Source organism: Gobio gobio (genome assembly GCF_949357685.1).
Source record: "Gobio gobio genome assembly, chromosome: 10".
Classification (NCBI taxonomy): domain Eukaryota; kingdom Metazoa; phylum Chordata; class Actinopteri; order Cypriniformes; family Gobionidae; genus Gobio; species Gobio gobio.
The window spans coordinates 9,273,998-9,297,119 of record NC_137116.1 but is presented as its reverse complement, the minus strand read 5'-3'; the positions used below and the strand labels follow the sequence as shown (position 1 = coordinate 9,297,119).

The window sequence follows — 23,122 nt, the reverse complement described above, 5'->3', positions numbered from 1 at the left end:
ATGCCTATTTTTTCACATCGTCGTGGCACACCACAATGATTTCCGTCATCTCATGTGTTAATATTTTTTAGTGTAACAATTTATGATTTGCAAAAATAACTGTTGCATCTGTGTAGATTACATGAGCAAAGTGTATGCGCGTTGTGCACGCTATACATTATGGTCAAGCATGCGCCCTTAAAATAGCATAATGAACAACGCGCAACGCACCTTTAGACTAGGTTTTTTCTGGTCAGTGGCGCAATTGTTTAATGGAACAGCAAAATAGCACCAGGGATTGTTTGCGCCGGAACACGCCTCCTTTTTTGCGCTGAACCGCCCAGGGAGCGCAAGTTCATTCACTAGTTTAGCGACGTGCTTCTGTGGAGGGAAAAGCGCGCTTTGCGCGGGTGCAAAATAGGAATGACACATGCGTCGGTGTACAAAGTCAATTGCGCTGGGTGCAAGATAGGGCCCAGAGACTGCTTCACCTAGATATCATCATCATATAGAGATTGTGTCTGTCCCACACACTAGGAAATACAAAAAAACTCTCACCCCATTTAAGGATACAAATTTAACTGATGTTCAACAAATAAAAAACAGATATAAAACAAATTAACAAAATGATAAAGCTCGATTTGCTGAGCTTTAGATCCCTTACAGAAGCACTTGATATGATCACAGATCATAACCTAGATGTGCTGTGTTTGAAAGAAACCTGGCTAAAATCAGATGATTACATTACTTTAAATGAGTCCAACCCCCAAGATTACCATTATAAACATGAGGCTTGTCTGTAAGGAAAAGGGGGAGGTGTTGCTGTAATTTATAGTAATATCTTCAGTATTACTCAGAAGTCTAGTTTCAAATATAATTCTTTAGAAGTGATGGTGCTTTATGTAACACTATTTGGTGCAAGTGATAAATCCCATTCCCATTTGTGCTGGCTACTGTGTACAGGCCACCAGGACACCATACAGACTTTATTAAAGAAATTGGTGATTTTCTATCTCAATATGCATCTGTAAAACCACATTCTTCCATCTTAAAATATATAGAGAAACTTACGACAGAAGCACTCAATGACAAAAGTTAGTTCATGCGTTCATGACCTCAAGGCTAGATTATTGTAATGCTCTACTGGGTGGTTGCCCTGCTCGCTTAATAAACAAACTCCAGCTGGTCCAAAACGCAGCAGCTCAAGTTCTTACTAGAACCAGGAAGTATGACCATATTAGCCCGGCTCTGTCAACACTGCACTGGCTCCCTAGTAAACATTGCATACATTTTAAAATCTCGCTAATTACTTACAAAGCACTAAATTATTTAGCTCCCCAGTACTTGAGCGAGCTCTTAACGCATTATACTCCATCACGTCTATCGCGGTCTCAAGATTCTGGCCAGTTGATAATACCTAGGATATCAAAATCAACTGCAGGTGGTCGATCCTTTTCCTATTTAGCACCTAAACTCTGGAACAGTCTTCCTAGCATTGTTCGGGAAACAGACACACTCTGTCAGTTTAAATCTAGACTAAAAACACATCTTTAACCTGACATACACCTAACACACTATCACATTTCTTTGATTCACAGCCTTTAAAGTATTATTAGGCTGCATAAACTAGGTCAGCCGGAACCAGGAACACTTCCTACAACACCCGATGTACTTGTTACATCGTAAGACGAATGGCATCTACACTAATATTAGTCTCTCTGTTTATCCTGACGTTACCGTAGTCAGCCGGATCCGGTCCGTATCCAGATCAGATGGTGGACCCTCACCTAGACACGACCACAACCCATCCCTGAATGTCAGCTGAGACCGTGTCTACTAGACAATCGTCTGTGAAGGCCTCATCGATATGACAGCCATCGGCACAGATCCTCAGCAAAGACCACAAGAACCAGACAGGTCCTCCGCACAGACCCTATGACCAGCTTCGGCTCCATACCAGCGTGATGAATCTGATCTTCAAGCAAAAGGAACTGGATGAATATTTGAATGCTACCGATCCCGATCTGAATTCTGACTAGTGATGCAGCCTGAATCATAATCACACCGTATTCGTTCGTTGACCAGAGGAGAACTGAGTGACTGAACCTGGTTTCTCCCAAGGTTTTTGTCTCCATTCTGTCACCTGATGGAGTTTGGGTTCCTTGCTACTGTCGCCTCTCTGGCTTGCTTAGTTGGGGATACTTAATATTCTACAGCTGGATGATGACATCGCTGTTTTCTGCATAAGTGCTTTATAGAGGAAATTAACAAATTTAATAATTGATGATCTTTACAATGGAACACTGAATCATCATTTACAATGTAAAACTGCATTGAAACAATCTGTATTGTGTAAAGCGCTATATAAATGAAGGTGACTTGAATTGACTTAAAGAAAGATAACCATGGAAAAAAGCATCATAGGTCCTCTTTAAATATTGTAAATGATGTCATGCCAGAAGAAAGAGCACCTTTGAGAGACATGTAACTAGCACAATTATGCAGGAAAATTCAGTCAAATATACAAGTTTAGTGTTATTATGCAAAAATATCTGACGAACAGACCGTGGCTGACCAAGAATGATTCCACAGTGATGTGTAATAAAGAAGGAACAGCTGCTCTTTGACAGAAGATGATGAACACTCACAGTTTGTTGCCCTTCAGAGCCGCGTGGTGCAGCAGGTTAAACCCGCGGTTGTTCTGCTGGGTGAAATCGATGTTGGGCACCACAGTCAGAATCTCAATTATGCTTCTGAAGTCTTTAGCAATGGCATCATGCAAGGGTGTATCTCCATATGAATCCTGAAAACAACACAGAAAAAAACAATCACTTAAATCATGACATTAGTCAAATGTTGAAGGTATATTCCACCTTTAACAACCCATAATAGCTGACTTCCTGTTGCGATGGCGTATGACTTAGAGCGTGAAAGTTCAGCTTGATGAGATCTATAAAAGTGTATGAAATGTGGTTACTGTAGATGAAAAGGGTGCGCTACAGACACCCCCCCCCCCCCTTTATAAAGGGCATTTTCTCCCCAATATTATTAAATGTATGCTTCATCTTTCCTTTTAAATTGGATCAATAAATTAAATTTCGGGTATATGTGACCAAAATGGTTGCAATTTCGAGCTTTGTATTTGTAAACAAATCAAATCTTTTATATAATTCTCTATACCAACTTTTTGAACAGTAATGAAGGAGATCCAATGTACGTTGGACACTTACGCCATGACTAACGTACACCAGATGCGAGCAACGCGACAAAAGCAAACAGAACCTATTATAATGAGCGATGCTGTCTACACTGGATGTGACGCGGCGACACAACCAATTCCAGCATTATCTAATCAGTAAGATTTTGAAATGTTTGTTAGAGTCTCTTCTGCTCACCAAGGCTGCATTTATTTGATCAGAAATACAGTAAGAACATAGCCTGACAAGCCAGACCCACATCAAGATGTTTGGTCTGGAAACTCACCATTGACAGGGCTCAATCCGAGGGGCGGGATAAACGGTTGTCTGTCAAATTCCCTCTGCACGCAATTGGATAGCGCCACAACCAACCAAAGCTGAGCTAATGTTAGTTGATAGATTAAACTCCGAATAAATCTTCCTTTCGTACGAATGAATTCAGTGCCGTTCTTTGTTCTTTCCTCAAAGAAAAGCTTAACTCCAAGTCTTCCAGAGTAGCGGCCAAAACCGATTTGAAAGACGCTGATCGTCAGCTTCTTTCTTTACCTGTAGCACCAAGAACCTCCGCAACTCCGCTCCGTCATTATGTTAAGCCCGCCCACCGACTCTACACACGCTGTGATTGGCCAGACCAGAGTTTGGTTTTTCCAGCTCTGAGGTCTACCGAGAGTTGCTAGACTACACTCGCGGCAAAATACATTTTCTGCTGCTAGTGTGCATGTAGATTTCTAGGCTAGTAAAAACAGTGAAATATTATTCCAATGTAAAGCAGCTGTTTTCTATGTGAATAAATAGTAATTTATTCCTGTGATCAAAGCTGAATTTTCAGCATCATTACTCCAGTCTTCAGTGTCACATGATCCTTCACAAATCATTCTAATATATGCTCAAGAAACATTTATGACTATTATCAATGTAAAGAAAAAAAACGAGCTTTATATTTTTGTGTAAACCATCATACATTTTATTTTTCAGAATTTTTTAATGAAAGTTCAAAAGAACATTATAAATGTCTTCACTGTCACTTATGATCGATTTAATATGCCCTTGATGAATAAAACTATTCATTTCTAACGGACCCTGATCAAACACTAATAAAACAGAATCAGTCAATATTAGGTTATGATTAATACTGAATCAATAAAAATATTAATTTAAAAAACTGCAGGCATTTTGCTCCAATTCTTCACATCAACATAAAAACAATCAATCTAAATGAGTTACAGTTACCCCATTAACAAACATACAACTAACGTTTTAATATCGAACATTAAATAAAACCACTGCTCACTATTTTCCCATCACAAAAAAACTAGACAATTCAACTCAAAACAGATCTTTATTGTTGATGTATGTCTGACCTGCAGGTTGACGTCCGCCGAGTGCTCCGTCAACACTCTCACCACATCCGTGAAGCCCTTATTGACAGCGATGTGCAGCGCCGTGCACATGGAGTTATTCAGCAGGTTCACACCGGCTCCTTTACTGAGCAGCAAACGCGCAATCTCTGCCTGATTCCTGCACACATGTCAGAGACACACACAGCTGATTAGAGGAACACACCGCAGGAGATAAACCAGACCAAGCATACAATGCAACATGAATTTGCTACTATGGCAGTCAATGCCAAAACTGTCTGGTTACCAGCATTCTTCAAAATATCTTCTTTTTGGTTCAACAGAAGACAGAAACACATACAGGTTTGGGACAACTTGAGGACGAGTAAATGATGACAGAATTTTCATTTTTGGGCAAACTATCCCTTTAAGGCAACGTATGTTATATAATACAGACCTTTTACTACAGTGAAATATTTGGGAGTTATTCATGGTCTGTTGTTAATGCTTTTACACTTTTAAATGTCCTTTTAATGTTGGATGGTTGAAGGGTTAGTAATAATGTCATCTCATTGAACCCAGTTTTTGAAAATGCTTATTAGTGCATTTATAGTGCGTACCCACGTAGGAGGGAATGTTCTCGCGACCTTGTTCAATGCTTCCCAAAGTTCTCTGAAGGTGATGAAAATCCCGAACCTTTACAGAACATTAGATCATTCCTAAAACGTCCTCTTTTGGTTATGAAAGTGCTGCAGTTTTGGTTATTCTATGGTCACACAGCAACATTACAAAGAGGACATTTGGGACATTAACAGAGCATTCCTATACGGTTCCCTGTTAGTCAGATGAGGACGTTTCATTCAGGACTGCGCTGTAACATATCTTGTTCAGTGCTCAGTCTCTACACTACATTCCCATAACATTTGCAGGACCTTTAGGGGACCAACCTAGAATGTAATTTTTTTCATCTCTTTTACCGAATGTTTTCAGAACATTTGTGTGAATCAATGTACACTGCAACGTTTGTGCAAATCCTGCGTTTTACTGACCCTCATTTGCAAAGCAGCCCAGTGCACATTGATTCACACAAGTATGTTCTGAAAACAGTTAATAAATGTGATGAAGGACCTAAATAGGGCCAAAAAATAACATTCTAGGTTGGTCCCCTAAAGGTCCTGCAAACGTTAAGGGAATGTAGTGTAGTAATGATCCCCTAAACATTCCCAGAACGTCCTGAATGTTCCGTGAAGGTCCGCCAAATAACATCCTCCAACCCTTGAAAGAAATCCACATCATGACAGTCTCAGAGTGTTCTGGGAACGTTACTAGGCGACGTCCTTGAAACCAGCGGGGACGTTCTGAGAACATTCTGGGAATGTACAATTTCTACCGGGGTCTTTTCTCAGGTCCTGCATATGTCCTCAGGCCAAAATAAAAGTCTCAAACGGTGTCAAAAGAAAAGTCCTGCACAGTGTCAAATTAAAATTCCTGCTTCCGACACATCGGCCAAACAGAGAAACTGATCGGCCAATGCCAATAATTTAAAAATGGTGATTTATCGGTCTTGATGATGTAACGGTTGACCACTACCATACACATTAATCAGACTACAGTTAGCCCTGGTGTGGTGTGTTTTCTGAGAAAGACGGAGAAGACTGTAGCTCGACTACTCAAACAAAACCTTGCTGTAGCGCACATAATCAGTATGCTTCATGTTAATCTGTCAAATACACTTTGCTCAGGACTTGTAGACTACAACGAGTGAGCAAGAAACAGGCTGTCCTGAATCTATACTTGGACTTTTCTTATAGTTGTCAGTAATAACCAGCTGTGGAGGGCAGGAATAAGCATAGTGCTCACCCGAATGCTGTGTAGTGTAGCGCGGCGTCTCCGTCTTCATCTTTAGCTTCAATGCTGCTGTTGGCCTGAAGCAGAACCTTCACCACTTCCACGTGCCCCTGATGGGCGGCAACCTGCAGAGCGGTCTTCCCCTGGTTCTTTATATCCACCTGAACATACACAGGCATCATTAAAACACACTTCTGCAACGACTTGAATCAACCTGCTTCACATCTATCAGTCTACCCATGCTCAACGGCAGCAGAAAATGAAAAATACACTACCGTCAAAAGTGTGGATCAAAAACTCATTACTCCAGTCTTCAGTGTCACGTGATCCCTCAGAAATCATTCTAATATGATTTGATGCTCAATTATTATTATTATCAATAATGGTACTTAATATAAATAGTTTCTACTGCTATTTTTATTATAAACTGCGATTTCTTCAGGATTTTTGATGAATAGAAAGTTCAAAAGAACTGCATTTATTTGAAATAGAATATTTTGTAACGTAATTAATGTCCTTACTGTCACCTTTGATTGATTTAATGCATGAAAAGTATCTTGCTTGCACTACCATTCAAATGTTTCCAAAAATAAATGTTTCTTGAGCATCAAATCCTCATTTTAGAGAGATTTCTGAAGGATCATGTGACACTGAAGACTGGAGTAATGATGCTGAAAATTCAGCTTTGACCACAGGAATAAATTACACTTTACTATATATTCACATAGAAAACAGCTGTTTTACATTGGAGTAATATTTCACTGTTTTACTGTATTTTTTGATCAAATAAACGCAGCCTTGCGGAGCACAAGAGACAATTTTTTTTAAAACATTAAAAATATATAGTACTTTAGTAGGCCTGTCATGATCATGAATTTTATGATGATTAATTGTCACTAATAATTGTGATTAGCAATTTAAATGGGGGGGAAACATTACAATAATATATACCCATATGATTTACTTTAATGCTGTAAAATTCATATTTATATAATAAATAATCATATAATATAACATTACTTTTAATAAACTATAGGACACTTTTTCCTGTGAACACGGATAAGCAGCTGAGTCCGTCTCTAGTGTGTTTATAAAGGGAAAGGCTATAACCCTTTGGACAGACAGAGCCAGGAATAACTTCAGATTTCCTCCCATCGGATTACAAAATCCAGTTTCTCTTGACTAAATTCTCTCAGGCTGTGAGGCACTGACCTTGTCAGGGTATTTTTGCACCATCTCGCGCACTTTAACAGCGCTCCCGTGCGCTGCCTCGATAACCAGCCGTCCCGGATGATCCTGCTCCGTCGACTGAGAAAGCAGCTTCTCCAGGACGGAAATAACCGTACCTGAATGACGGAGAGGGAAAGAATTAAACTCTGAAAGGTGAGCCCATGTGTCACTGTCCCACAGTTCAAAACCAGTCAGAATGAGTCAAAATGTCACCATGCACCAAGACACAAACAATCCAGCACTGGCACAGCGTGTGAAGGAGAGAAAAACAGAGAGAGAAACACTAAAAACATACGGTGCTGAAACGACAAAAACAAACATTGGTTTCATGCAGGAAAGTGAGGAAGAGAACAGATGACGTGGTTATCTTCTCTTTTATCTTAAAGAGAAAGCCAAAAGAAAAAAGAAAGTATCATATGACATGATGGAATTATATGATTAGGCGCTGCACTTCCTGTGACTTCTTACTTCCTGATTCACTGGAGTTCTCAGCCGTCATCAGATTGGCGTCCACCTCACCAGGCTGTGCAGACAGACACGCGGGGTTAAAGGTCCACGTCTGACCTCCAAATGCCACACGGAGGTCGCCGTCTGCATACACTTTCAAAACCTTCCCAACCTGACCCAACGCCTGAGAATAAACACACACAAATGAACAGTCAAATAGAGGATCAGTGTCTTTACAACACTTCCTATCATGGAGAGTGTCTTTCACGCCTGAGTGTTTGTTTTTCGGAACCTGGTGTGTTTTCTCTCTTGGGTCGGTTCGGTTCGTTAAGGCATATGTGAACACAGCGATCGCACTCGGATCTGCACCAAAACAATCACTCCGAGACGAATCACTGAACGAGGTGCCCGATTGCAAACCAACTCTGGGGCGGTTCGCTTGAGGTATGAAAGCAATCCGACCCAACAAACCAACAAACTAAATGGTATCATAATTCATAACGGGAAATGTGCTATATAAATAGCAATAGTGTCTGATTCTGTGAGCATATTAGTTATCACAGTTGAAAACCAAAAGTGCACCGCTTCATCTTAAAATGTTGTGTAATTGCGCTTCTCTGTGCGAGAATGCTGTCCCGATGAAGCTCTTGACAGCACTGGGAGATCCAGAGAGAGTGTGTTTGAATTTGCTGTAGTATAAATAAATACGAATGTAATATATAATTTAACAGCGGGAATGACGGCTACATTCGTACAGTGTTTGCGTGTGTTATGGTGTGTTACCAGACACGAATGAAGCGTTTCGCGCGAGTGACAGTCAATGCAAAGACGCGAATAGACATTCTGCGGCGCGATTCGTGCGAAAGAGGCACCGCGTTAACCAATCAGGAGCTTGCTCTAGTAGTGACAACAATGAGGACAAAATCATATGTGGATACCCGGAGCTGTACGATACATCTTCGTACTTTACAGAAACAGGAATAAAATGGATCTTGCTTGGAAGAAAGTGAGTGATGAGGTCGGACAATCTGGTAAGTTGTAAAAAAACGCTCTTTACTCAATTTGAGCTATACACAGGGTGATTTCAGGGTGATTGGGAAACTTTTTGCCATTGAGGTGACTTGGAAAAAGTGTCCCAATCACCCTGAATTCACCCTATTGAGACTACAAGCTAGTTAAAGCCGGCAAATTGAGCTTATTCGTCGTATTTTAAAACAATCCATGTCAGCCATTTCGCAACGAGACGAGCTGGCTGGCAGAAGCCCCTTCCATGACGCGTCTGTTGTGTAGTGAATTTCACACGCAAATTAAGCGAATTTCACATGCGAATGAAGCGAGTAAACTCAAAATTTTCAAGCGTCCAACTACGCGCGATTTATTCGCGCAAGTCACATCTGGTGTGAACGCACAGTTAGGGTTCATACAGATACTGTAAAAATAAATTCCATGACTTTCAAGGACTTCTCAAGCATTACTTTTTTGGTTTTCAAGGACTAAAATCAGTGACTGCACTTATCAAAACAATGCCTTTATTATCTTTCAAATCCTAAAAAAGGTCAACAGATAAATAAAATATACTAATAAAACAAAATGGTACAAATAAAGTGCAGCACATGCAAAGTACCCAATGACTGTGGCAATTTTAACCATTGAAAGGATACGATGCCAAAGATATCACTTTTCTTATTCAAACTGATTTTTTTTTTTTGTGAATATATGATGGACCTAAAGAATGAAAGCTGTATCAAATACTTGTTGTCTGGCTATCAGCAGACCAAGCTCAATCTTTTAAGATTGAACATTGGTCTGGGGAGTCTGCTCTGTATATTCTACTGCACAAGAGGTGTGATCAACGAGCATAATTCAAATGACTCTGTACGCAATTGGATAGTCCTTCAACCAATCAGAAGAGGCGTGATCAACGGGCATCGATCCATCGCTTCTCTATCCGTCATTGTGTTAAACCCGCCAATAACCAGTCTGAGATTGGTTCCCGCAAATGTAGGATAGCAGGATAAATTTATGTACTGGTTTCCAGCCTGAGCTGCAGGGCGAAATCAAATCGCCGGCAGATCAGGCTGGGTTTACCCAGTCTAATATACTTGGGTATTTATGAGCAATATCACGCTCACAGTCATGCAAAATGTCTTTATATCTATGCAGTGTTAATTTTGCATGAAAATATTGTGTTTCATCTAAAATACTAAGTTTCATATTTATTGTCTTTAAATAATTCAAGCACTTTCCAAGTACCTCTTCATAAATATGGCTGTTTTCATGGGTTTTCCAGGACTTAAATTTCAAAAAGTCAAATTTAAGTACTTCAAGCACTTTTAGCACCTTGCACAAACCCTGGTGTGTTACAAATAAAGCCACAATAAGCTCATGGAGAGAACTTGTCAATCATCTTGATGGATGACGCAAAGGAAACTCTGACCAATAAGAGGACAGTTGTACTCGCATGTGACTTGCGTGAACACATTTTGGTACGCTTCGAAAGGTTGCCTTGTGAAAGTGAACCGAACCAAGAAGAAAATGCAACATTGTGACAAATCAAGTCCCTGTTTCGGAACAAAGCAAACGATCTATAGGTGTGAAATCACAACATCTAGCTACTGGAGTGCCTCAGGGCTTCGTCCTGGGACCGCTTCTATTCTCCATCACTAGGATCTGTCATTCAGAAACATGGCTTTTCCTATCACTGCTATGCTGATGACACACAACTCCACCTCTCATTCCAGTCGGATGATCCGACGGTAGCTGCTTGCATCTCGGCCTGACAGACAGACATTTCCTGCTGGATGAAGGATCATCACCTTCAACTCAACTGCTCGTGGTCTCAGCCCAACCCAACACTTCATCACAACTTCTCCATTCTGCTATTGTAGGTTCATCATCCATAACTCCATCCAGGACAGCCAGGAACCTTGGAGTTGTGATTGATGATGAGTTGACCTTCACAGACCACATTGCTAGAAGGGCCAGGTTCTGCAGATTTGCCCTATACAAAATTAGGAGGAACAGGCCCTTCCTATTGGAGCTACACGACTCCTTGTCCAGGCTCTTGTTTTATCCAGACTGGACTATTGTAATGCTCGCATGTCACACCTCTCCTCATAAACTTGCACTGGTTGCCAATCGCCACTCGCATCAAAGCCAAGGCACTGATGTTTTCCTACAGAACAACCATTGGCTCTGCACCCCTATACCTAAACTCACTACTCCAGACCTGTGTGTCGTCCAGAAGTGAACGGGCCTTGTGGTGCCATCATCTCAAAGAGGCACAAAATCACTTTCACAGATCTTTACCTGGACTGTTCTTGCTGGTGGAATGACCCTAACTCAATCCAAGTCTTTAGCCATCTTCAAGAAACAGCTGAAGACGCATCAACACTTGACACATTAATACTAACACTTACTGTTCAATTCTGTATATCTATTTGTTTGACAATTTTTTGAAAAATGATATGTGTACTGTGCATGTGTACTGGGCTACATGTATTGTTTCTTTACTCTAAAGGTTAGGTCCCTCAAATAAATGTGATTTTCACTCCCAAAACGTGTCTGTGGATGAGGAACCTACAGGAGCCATGCTGTCTGTCCACTCGCCATGGCCAACCTGAAGTCTCTTCACACTGTCAATGTCATCCAGAACCTTCACCAGCTCGCCCACGGCAAACGTATTGACCTGCGCAGAGACACAGAGACTCTGTTATAGCAACACACACTCCCTGGAATACCAATTAGTCAAAGTCGTCTGAGGCTTTAGCTAATCGCCACAATCTGGCGCCATCATTCATCCGCCATAAGCAGAGAGGAATCTATTTATGGCTTGCTTCTTGGACAAAGCAGGACAGTCGGTGTACAAGCTTGAGCTTAACTAAATATATACAGGAGCAAGCGGCCGAAATAGACTGATGTCCAGCCGGCCGGGAACAAACACTTCACAGGTGAGGACAACAGACATGGCTTTTCCTCGGAATACGTCTGGCTATTTCTGGGATCTTCTTGCCTTGGTCAGAGCTCCGGGGTGGAACGTCCAGCGGATGTTGTTACTATACTGGACTCGCACGTCTCCACGGTCTGTTATTCTGTGCACACTCCCGATTCTGGAGATGTACTGCCAACACAAACACAACAGATATCCAATGCACACTTTAAGAAAAACAAGATGCATGTTCTTAAAGGGGTCATGACATGAGAAATCAAATAATATAAGACGTCTTTGTACCGTTAAAACATCCTGCAAGATTCAGAGCTTAAAGAGTACTCCTCAATATAAACAAAGCATTTATTAAGTCAAGCTCCAAAAACGACTGGATATCGGGTGATCTGTGACGTCACACGGACAAAAACATTTGCATATGCCCGCCTCAAGAGCAAGACATCGACGAATAGATTTACACCATCAAACTTTAGGCCCCGCCCACTGCCGTTCAGTCGCTTAACGTCCTAAATAGCTGGTTTGTGTCTCTGTACAGACTTCAGAAGATCCCAGCAGCGGAAACAAGCGGATGGTGTATTTTAATGGCGTCCCGGATCGTGCCGGAGGATTATATGTTTGTTCGGAGCATTTGACTGAGGCTCAGTGTAATAGAGAGTTCACAGAGAAACTTGTGTTGACAGACGCAGCAGCGACTATATTGATCTGACAGCGGCTACATCCCAAACCATCAGTGAATGATTTCATAATGCTTTGTCTGGATATGACAGTTATATAAGGTTTCCTATGCAACAACGTCAGCCAATCATAACAGGCCGTTTACTGACACGCCTTAAAGGAGCCGTGCATTAAAAACAGATCATTTCAGACAGAGGGTCAGAATGAGAGTCAAAAATAATTGTTTTTCTGCATATATATTTGTTTGTTTTTTCATGAATTATAATATTTCATTATAAGGGAAGCTCAATGAACATGTCATGACCCATTTAATCTTCATTTTACTGTGTTAATCTTATTAAAACGCTCTAGAAATGTCCAAAAAATATAAAGTGTTACAGTTTAATTATACAATTAAAGAGTAATGATAATTAACCACATGTTCTTACTATAGGGTTTGGTTTAGGGTTAGTTGCATGTAATTATGCACAATTTATAGTAATTCCTATATTAACCACATGTAATTGTAAAATAAAGTGTTACCAAGTTTACTACGAAAAAATTATACTATGAAATACTCGGTAACACTTTATATTAAGGTGATGTTGTTAGTGTAAATTAAACAAAAGTTCTGAGTAATATCAATTGACAACATGTAATTACTAATTATGTTAGGGTTTGATTTAGTGTTAGTTGCTTCTGTAATTATGCATAATTTACTGTTATTACTGTAGTACATGTAAGATGTTTGACACTGTAAAATACTGTTAAATAATGTTCAATAATAGTATTACAATAGTAATATATAACTGTCTTGGAGATAATAATAATATAAATGTATTATTATTCTTTTATATTAATATTCACTATTATTTTTCCCCACTTACATGGTTTTGGTGACATCAACAAAAAAGGAAGTCATTTCCAACTTGACGAAAGTTATAGTTAATTCATAACTCATAACTACTACTACAAATTAAAAACAATTCTTTGAAATAAAGTGCACTGAGGAATCGTGCACAGCAAGAGCAGGAACTTTTATCAAAGGAGTATGTGATTCTCACCTCTGCCATTTTGGGGTTCCAGCCTCCGTGGCCCTCCTGCATCTGTCGGAGAATATCCACTTCCAGCAGACACTTGACCTTATCACCCTGCTGGAACGAGTGTGTGTCTGCACTCTCCTGCCTCTGCAGCTCCGCGTGCTCGCCTGCACAAACACATACACACCCACGCAAAAATAAATAAATAAATAAATAAATCGCACGCATACAAACACACAGTGCATACAAACACAGACACACCACACAAGAGCACAGACACATGCACGCGGACACATACACACACCGCTTGCACGCACAAACATTGCACATGTACATGCAAACAGACAAACGCACATTGCGCACACACAGACAAACATTGCACATGCAAAAGAAAGCAAGCACAGACAAAAAACACAGCACGCGCACACACACCACATGCAAACGCACACACACACACACACACACACACAAACATTGCACGGGCAGACAACACATGGATGCACACACACCACAAGTAAAAGCATGCACAAACACATACCATACGCGGGCACACACACAAACACACAGACACATATCAGATAAAACACTCCTCAACACCAGGGTCGGGCAGTCGGAGCAGGATCGCTCCTCTGGGACGGTATTTCTCAGCTCAGTTGCTTTCTCACATCACATGCAGGAGAAAATAACATGCATATCATGGCCACAAATCAACCATTAGTTCCCACAACTTACTAACATATCCGCACATTTACTAATTCATTCCCTTGTTTTAGTTCAATCAAAACTATATGGCCATGATTCACTAAAAAGAGGGAACTAATTAATAAATTGTGGGAAAGAAGTCTTAATCCATGGCCATGATATGTATTTTTTTCTGCATGTCATGTGCGATAAAACACTATTTTCTGTAATATCGGATCCTAAATGTCCCTCTCTCACATATGGAACATAAGGAGGACTCATTTTAATCTGATCTGAATCGGTTCACCGATTCATCCGAGTCTTTTAACATGTCTGACACTCTAATTTAGATTTTCACTGTATTTGGTCAAGCGTGTACGTAAATAACTCAATCAACGTTACCTAATTTGGGCAGGTGTTCCTTGTAGTAGAATCCTCCCTGTACATCAGACACGTATTTGAGATCCACCTTGCCCTTGTGACCCATTCTGTAGACGTTTGTGGTTCCATTGGTCCAGGTGACACTCGCCACACTACGACCCGACTCCTGATCCCAGCCACGAATGTCCACCACCTTCCCAACCTTCCCCTCGCCTCCTGCTCACACACACACACAGATAGAAGCGGGACAGGGCAGGAGTCTCAGAGGGATGTCAACATGAGAGACGGGAGGAAGTGAGTGAGAAGAACACGTTTAAAAATCAACATGTACATCGTTCCTGAATGACGTTAGAAACATCTGAAACATCTCAGAGGATTCCTGTGGTTTTATGTGCTGAATTTTGAGATATCTAGTCATATTTTTTTGGGTCGATCTACAGTAGTTATGGCACTGTGTGTGAACTAGGGATGCACCGAGATTTCGGCTACCGAAATGTAATGGTTTTGAAGGTTCGAAATCATTGACTGAAACAGTGATGTTTAATGAGTGCATCTGGAGTCGAGGACTGGAGTGACAATATCCATTATTGAATAAAACCGAGAAATATGGATCCTTAAATCACAAGAATCAATCTTTCAGTGCTGTTTTCAGGTGATACGAGAACAAAACTTCACTAAACATTATTTGTAGCTCCTGACATCCAATAATCACAATAAGCTTTGATACTTTGATATGAAGTCTCAGCTTTCAGATTGAGTCACGTGATGCCATATTTACCTCAGAAAAGACATTCAGTGAACATAAACTCAATTAAATCCAATTAAATAACTCTTGAGAGAAGTGTTAAGGTTCATATATGCACTATATTACATATTCATTATATTTTTACTAGGGCTGTCGGTTTAACGCGTCAGCGTTAGATTATTTAGTTACGGTAAAAAATAATGCGTTAAAATTATTAATGCATTTAACGCACATGCCCCGCCCCAGACCTACGTCATCTTATATTTCATACAGTTGATCGATGAAGAATAAAATGTAGGGCAACAACTGTGTGATGAAGCCTATAGACTGCAGTTAGAATGTCCCTAAAATTCCAAGATATGAGGCAAAAATGCCCCTGTTTGAGTTTTAATCTAAGGGCGTTTTTACACTGGGCACATTTGTTGGGGTCCGCGTCAGAGCGTGATTGTTCCCGCCGGTGCTATGCATTGAACTAAATACATCGTCATCTGATAAAACACACGCGCAGGTTACTTTTCTTGCGCACCCGAGTCCGTGTTGTTTTCACATTCACATGAATCGCGGCACAGTTCCAGTGCAAAATCGCACAACCGAACTCAGACCACCTCCTTCAGTCTCGAATTCGGTACCTCTGAGCTCAGCTCACATGGGTCCACATGTCATGACAGTTTTCACATGATTGTGTAATTAATTATTTTTAAAAATGTAATTGCTTGACAGCCCTGATTTTTACTGAACCTGTTATTGATGTCTTCATTATTTAATGTGTGTTTGAATAAATCTTAGTACAGTTTATTGTCATTTAGGGTGCGTTCACACTTGTAGTTTGGTTTGTTTGGTCCAGACCAAAAAACTAAAACAAAAAATATAGTCCTGGGGCCTGTACCATGATGGTAGTTTAACAAACTCAGGGTTACAGGATTAGTTTTGAGTTGACAAAACCAAACCAATCTATTCAGGCTTTGTTGGTCCCATGATGCTGATCATCAACTTTCTCTGTCAACTCAGGCTTTGATCCTTAGGAGTTTAGCTGTGACATCAGCAGTGAACAGCCAATCACATGGTGTGGATCAGTAAAACTGAGATTCACTTCTCACGAGAGAAGCAGTGTGATTCACTTCACTCTTCTGCAGAATATTACATGATTGAAAAATATTAAGAATTTAAACAAATTTACACAGAAGAAGAGCTGTCGAGGACAACTTTAAGAAAAATCTTATACGTCAATGCAAGTAAAAGTTATGAAGTTAGTTTAGTTGATATATAGAGAGAATTGAACATTTATGCTCACATGTAATTTGTTATAGATTTAGTTATTGAATTTAAAGCTTATTTGTATGACCTTTATATAGGCTATTCATTTTAATATTAACAAAATGCATATTAATGATTGATTTACTAAAATTATACATGTGTAATTGATTAAGGGTATAATAATTACATAAATTATTTTTAAATAATTCAAAATTATTATTATTATTATTATAAATAAGCATTGTTAAAAGCCAGAGGCTTAAGTCTTTAATAGCCATTAGCTATGTAGTGACCTTCAATTTGGAGTAGAAAAAGGGGGAGTGACTTTATTGCATCAAATATGTGTCACTTTGCTCACAGCCGATTGGTCCAATTTCAGTTTGAGATCTCTTATCCAGAACATAACCTGCCCTGGAGCAGGTTAGCTATGGAGCGTAAGTTACTATGGAGATGAACACTGCTAAAAGCCAAACCACTTTAATGGTACCTAAAACCCAGGATTAGCACAAATTAAGCTTAAACATATCTGACTAGCCAGCTAAACCGGCTTCATGGTATAGGCCCCTGGTCCGCTTAGCGTTCACACTGGTTCGGTAACTTTAGGTTCGCTGTTAAAAATGCCAAAGGCATAGGGATACAGTCACAACCTGATTGGTCGGCTTTTATGACGTATATTTTGCGACGGAGCTTGCTTACCAAACATTCAAAACAATGCTGTGTGCTGGATTAAACTAGATCATTTTATGCATGTATATATGGTTTTATTTTTACTAGCTGAAAACTCACGAAGAGCTCATAAAACATTCAAAACAGCAGCAGGATTTCCTTCGTTGTATGCAGAAACTAAGATCTGCATATATTGATGAGGCACTTTACCTCCTCGTTGCTCCATGTTTGCCCTCTACTCATTTTGGATACACCGATTTTTCCGCGTCGTCAAATCAGCTGACTTGTAGCGTTGCATCTTGTGACAACACGTCCTGTTTTTGGTCCGTTTACATGTCTTTGGTCCGTGTTGCGTTCATTTATCAATCCAACCGCACCAGAGTTCGTTTGGAAGCGGACCGAGACCCCTCTTTTTAGCGGTCTCGGTCCGCTTGTTTGGTGCGCACCAGGGTTCGGATGGCAGCGTTCACATATGTTCAAATGAACCGCACTAACCGAGCAATCGCACCAGGGTTCGTTTTAATCCAACCAAACATGACAAGTGTGAACGCACCCTTAATGTTTATATTTCACCAACAAACTAGAGTAGAAACAATTCTGATATTGAAAAGTTGATATAAAAACTGCTTTATGTGCAATTTAGATTTTCATTAAACGTTCTGAGTGTTGATTAAATAAATGTAATTAATTAATTGATCATTAAATACACTTTTTGTTTGAATAAATTCATGAAATTAATGAAAAATTCTTATATTAATACAATTATACAAAAATACTCATTTTAAAATGTCAGCCAGAATTGTGATTTCAGTGCATCTCTAGTGTGAACAGAGCCAGAGCTGATGATGTGTGTGAAACTGCAGTTAATTATGAGTTATGACAATTCATGCGAATACTTACTTAACCTGAATATTTAAATTTTTACAATAAAAGGACACTTAAACAACAAGGATACAACGAAAAACAGTTGAAAAGCTACAACGAATACAAAACCTGTCAGGATTTACCCCAAAATCACAAGAGGAAATAATAAATCATATTTTGCATGAAGGAAATGAAGTCTATTTTGGGACCATTGTGTTTCATTGTTTTGAAAAGGCTCTCTCAATACTACAATCACAACATTTATTTATTTATTCATTTATTTGTAAAAAAAAAAAAAAAATTGTAATGGTCCTAAAAGTAGGCATAATTTTCTTTATGCTTAGAATAGGCTTTATTTTCTACAGGGAAAACTATTCCATCTTTCTTCATTCTCTGTTGATTTTGGGTTTAAAATGTGACCCTAGAGCACAAAACCAGTGATAAGTCTCACAGGTATATTTGTGGCAATAGCCAACAATACATTGTATGGGTCAAAATTATCACCAAAAATCATTAGGATAGTAAGATCATGCTCCATGGAGATATTTTGTAAATTTCCTACAATAAATATATCAAAAATGTATTATTAGTAGTAATATGCGTTGCTAAGGACTTCATTTGGACAACTTTAAAGGAGATGTTCTCAATATTTAGATTATTTTGCAACCTCAGATTCCAGATTTTCAAATAGTTGTATCTCGGACAAATATTGTCCCATCCTAACAAACCACACACCAATGGAAAGATTATGTATTCAGTTTATACTTAATTTAAAATTAAACTGACCCTTATGACTGGTTTTGTGGTCCAGGGTCACACATATGACCTGGAGCTTTGTCTGCTACAGCATCTGATAACCAACTAACACATGTGGTCAACCACAACTAACCCACACTAAGAACACAGCGATGAAACATGTAAACACAGAATAATGAAAAACAGCACAGTGGGACGGAGATCTTCACGGTCTCAGACTTCTACGGTCACTCAACGCCACAGACATTTTGACTCATTCATCAGTGCAGTGAGAATACAGTTCACAGATCTTCACATGAGGACATATGCAAACACAAACATCTCATCTGCCATAAAGTCTTAACATGTTACAGCTCAGTGAACGAAAGAAACGCAGTGAAGTCACGTTCCTTTCTGGATCCCAAAGACCTTGATCGGTTAGTTCAGGGTTAGCCAGTCGCAATTATTTATTCATCAATGTTATTTGATCGAATCGCAATTATTTAAATATTTAAAAACCCTGTTGTAAAGTTCATAAAGACGGTCAAAGGGTTTCCTTCATATGAAATTCTGGTTTTGCGTTTTTTATAAGCTGCATTATTAAACCCAGAACATTCCTTTAAAGGGATAGTTCACCCAAAAATGAAAATGACCCCATGATTTACTCTCCCTCAAGGTGTGTATGACATTCTGGCAACCCAAAATTTGAAGCCCACAAAAGTGCATCCATCCATTGTAAAAGTGCTCCACACACCAGGGGTTAATAAAGGCCTTCTGAAGTGAATCGATGTGATTGTGTAAGAAAAATGTCCATATTTAACACGTTATAAAGTAAAACATCTAGCTCCTATATTCAACTTACGCAGAAAGTGTAACTAGGCCTGTCGCAATAATCAATATATCGCACAATATATGTACATGACCTCAATCATTTTTTGTGATGCAATATATTTAGAGAGCGTTTATCGATAGGTGAAAAAAAGGCGCCATTTGAGGCGTTACAGTGTTTTCCTGACCACTACTTACAGTTTGGAAGAATAAGCCCAAATGGACTCGATTGAAGCTGCAAACCCCTGTTCCGGTGCACATATAAATGCAGAAGGAGGAGTGTTAAAGCCGTTTCACAAGGGAAAATGTTTATTTACTATTTATTCAACTTTTTTATTTAGGATAATATATTTTTTTCCCCCATATTTCCATGATCTAAAGAATTAAAAGGTAATTTGAAAGTGTGTAGGTCTACTTGCATTATTATGCTGTTATATGTGACCAATCACGGAAAGTAGGGACACAAGTCGGTTCTGGGGCATTTTGAGTTATTCACAGATTCTGGAAGTGTAGTCTCCAAGCTTTCCAACGATGTGTAACACATGGAAATCTGATAATATTTGGAGAAGTTGTGGCCATTTGAAAGTAGGCACTCAAAAAAGGTCAAAAGTGAGAAAACACTTCAGTCATTTACATCTCATTTAGATAAGCCATACCCCCCTGTAAAGCTGCATGGTTGCATAGCAACGACAGACGCAACGGGAAAAATCGGACTGCACACATTTAATAATAAAGGATAATGTGCATTGTAAATGTCAATGTTTTGACTTTTATAAAAATGATTTAGAGGCTGAAATATGTGCGTTTTATCTTTTTATAAAACCTTTTTTTGTCAAAACTCTATTTGAACTTGTGCATTGTAGATAAGATACTCCTTTAAAATCTGGCCATCATTTTTAATGTTATTATTTTAATGTTTATGTAAACAAAAAGTACATATTGATGCTACTTTTATTTGTTATTTGCTGGTTTTCTACATAAAACTTGGTGAATTGATTTCATTGTGTAGCATTGGGACATTCTGTGATAACCGTGATCATTTTGGTCACTATAATCAATGAAATGAAATTTTCATGCCATTTCATCTCTAGTTATGATCAACTATGATAAACTAAAATCAACTATAATTATGTGTTTTTATAGTAGATAAAATAGTATAGTATATATAGTATATCCATTTGTCATATTTCTGTTTTGCATAAAACTGAAGAATATTCGGTGACGGATCACATATTAGGATTATATCTTCAGTGGCATAAAATAGTCTTAAAATGACAATAATATCGTTTATCGCAATTATTACTGGGACGATATATCACAATACAAAAAGTAGTTATCGTGACAGGCCTAAGTTTAATGCCTCTCGCAGTTCAAAACGCTTGCGCATCCGACGTCTTCGTCGCACCAGTTACACTTTCTTCTAGAGCCCGACCGATATATCGGCGGGCCGATATTATCGGCCGATATTAGGCTTTTTCCAAACTATCGGTATCGGCATTTATGATGGCCGATAAATGAATATTTTTTTAAAAATAAAAAAACCGGACGAAACACCTCTCAAACACATTGAGTGTTGGCGTTTCATAGTTTGTCCACCAGAGGGCGCTCTACAACGTGCCGGCTGGCAACACCACCAGCTGATCCAGCAGAGTCATGCTGAGCTTCAGCGCTCTGAGCGCTGCATTCACAACACAGATCATCCGCGAAGTGCATGTAAGTTGGCAACGAGACATACATTGCTTGAATTGAATAACAGTTAAAAGAACATCCCCATCAGTTCTCTTAACTCAAATAACATGACACAATTTGTAACTGCCAAGTCCAGTTTTGCTGTTACATGTAAGCCAAGAGAGCTGGTAATTACGCTAGGTTACAGTTGACTGACTTATTTTACCTCGGACAATGTGACTGAATAAAATGTATTTCTTTAATAGTCTGACAGTTTGACATCATGAGACGTATCATCTCTCCCCTGCCCGTTATTTTGAAAAAGTATACATATTTCTAAATTATAACTTATCATAGACGCTAACCACAAAGCTAGCTAATGCTATGGCTATCAGTGGGAGACCGCTAACATTAACAGGGCTCCAGACAAAAAAATTAATTAAGGAGCCATTGGCTCCTATAGGGTAAAAAACCAGGCGCCAAATAATTTTTTAAAGAGCCACATTACAATGAACATACATTTTTTAAATCACTTACTTTTAATCATCCTGTTGTGCGTACATCTCCCCTCTTTTTACAGTTTCAGCATTTTCATCTTGTTTCATCATGTTGGAACTGAAGTTCACTTCGGAACTGAATGTCTTTTCCAACTTATGAACTATATACAGTGTTTCCCACAGGGATTTTGGGGCGGTGGAATTTGGGGGTTGGTGATTGGCACAAATATCGATTTCGATCTTGATTCAGTATCAATTCATATAGCCTACTGTACATATAAGGAAAGTTTGCCTTTTTAGCACTATTGTAAACTTTTCTTGAGCTAAATTATATTTGCTCGCATTCATTAATATTCACTTGTGTGTGCTTATATAAGTATCATTAAAAAATATTAGGATGTAAGTTATTAAAGTTTTAAAATTTCACATTTAAAGAAATCTAGTGTTTGATCATGACTAAATATGTATTCAAATGCAAAACCTAAAAATAAGTAAGCGGTTATGATCTGCAATACTTTTTTGAGCAACTAGACACATGTATATTTATTAAAGAGCCATACAGGCACCTATAGTGGGTAAACCATGGCATTTCAAATGAAATGTATTATTTTTACAGCCACAAAATGACTCTAATTTGCCTCTTTGCATTGGAATTCTCTATTTTAACCTTAATTACTACACTAATTGTAATATAAATAAGAAAAATATTAGAAGAAAAATATTTTAATTCATTAAATGGTCATTAATGGACCATAATTATTGCACAAATAGTAGGCCTATTTAGTACCAAAAGAATTTAACTAAAATATAGAACATTTAGTTAATTTAAAAATAGTTAAGGTGTATGGTCACATTTAACCACCAATGAGTATTGAAAACCTGAGGGCTAAATACAAGAATAACATCAACATTAATGGGAACAATGTTCCATCTCCATCACTCTCCATAATAAAATGATACTGTAAATGGTTGACGTAAGCCACTGAGTGTAGTTTGGCCGCCGCCTCTTCTTTTTTGCAGAAAGGGTTTTTCTTCATAAGCAAAATCTGAGAGGTGAATTTAGTGAACGGCAGCTCTTCACATGCTATCATATAGGCTGCGTTAAACTTCATTTTTAGCTCCGTC

At 38.9% G+C, this 23,122-nt stretch overlaps 1 protein-coding gene across 4 annotated transcripts in view; it reads right to left on the bottom strand.

Annotated features, from left to right (window-relative positions):
• mib2 (MIB E3 ubiquitin protein ligase 2) overlaps positions 1–23,122 on the bottom strand; it is a 115,773-nt gene that overhangs the window by 18,514 nt on the left and 74,137 nt on the right. For all 4 annotated transcript variants that reach the window (XM_079826440.1, XM_079826441.1, XM_079826439.1 and 1 more), the window contains 9 exons: positions 14,762–14,956; positions 13,703–13,845; positions 12,051–12,158; positions 11,622–11,726; positions 8,060–8,222; positions 7,574–7,707; positions 6,374–6,522; positions 4,538–4,694; positions 2,628–2,782 (listed from right to left, as the gene is read on the bottom strand). In XM_079826440.1, coding sequence (XP_079682566.1) covers positions 2,628–2,782; positions 4,538–4,694; positions 6,374–6,522; positions 7,574–7,707; positions 8,060–8,222; positions 11,622–11,726; positions 12,051–12,158; positions 13,703–13,845; positions 14,762–14,956 — 1,309 coding nt within the window. The remainder of the gene's footprint in view (positions 1–2,627; positions 2,783–4,537; positions 4,695–6,373; positions 6,523–7,573; positions 7,708–8,059; positions 8,223–11,621; positions 11,727–12,050; positions 12,159–13,702; positions 13,846–14,761; positions 14,957–23,122) is intronic.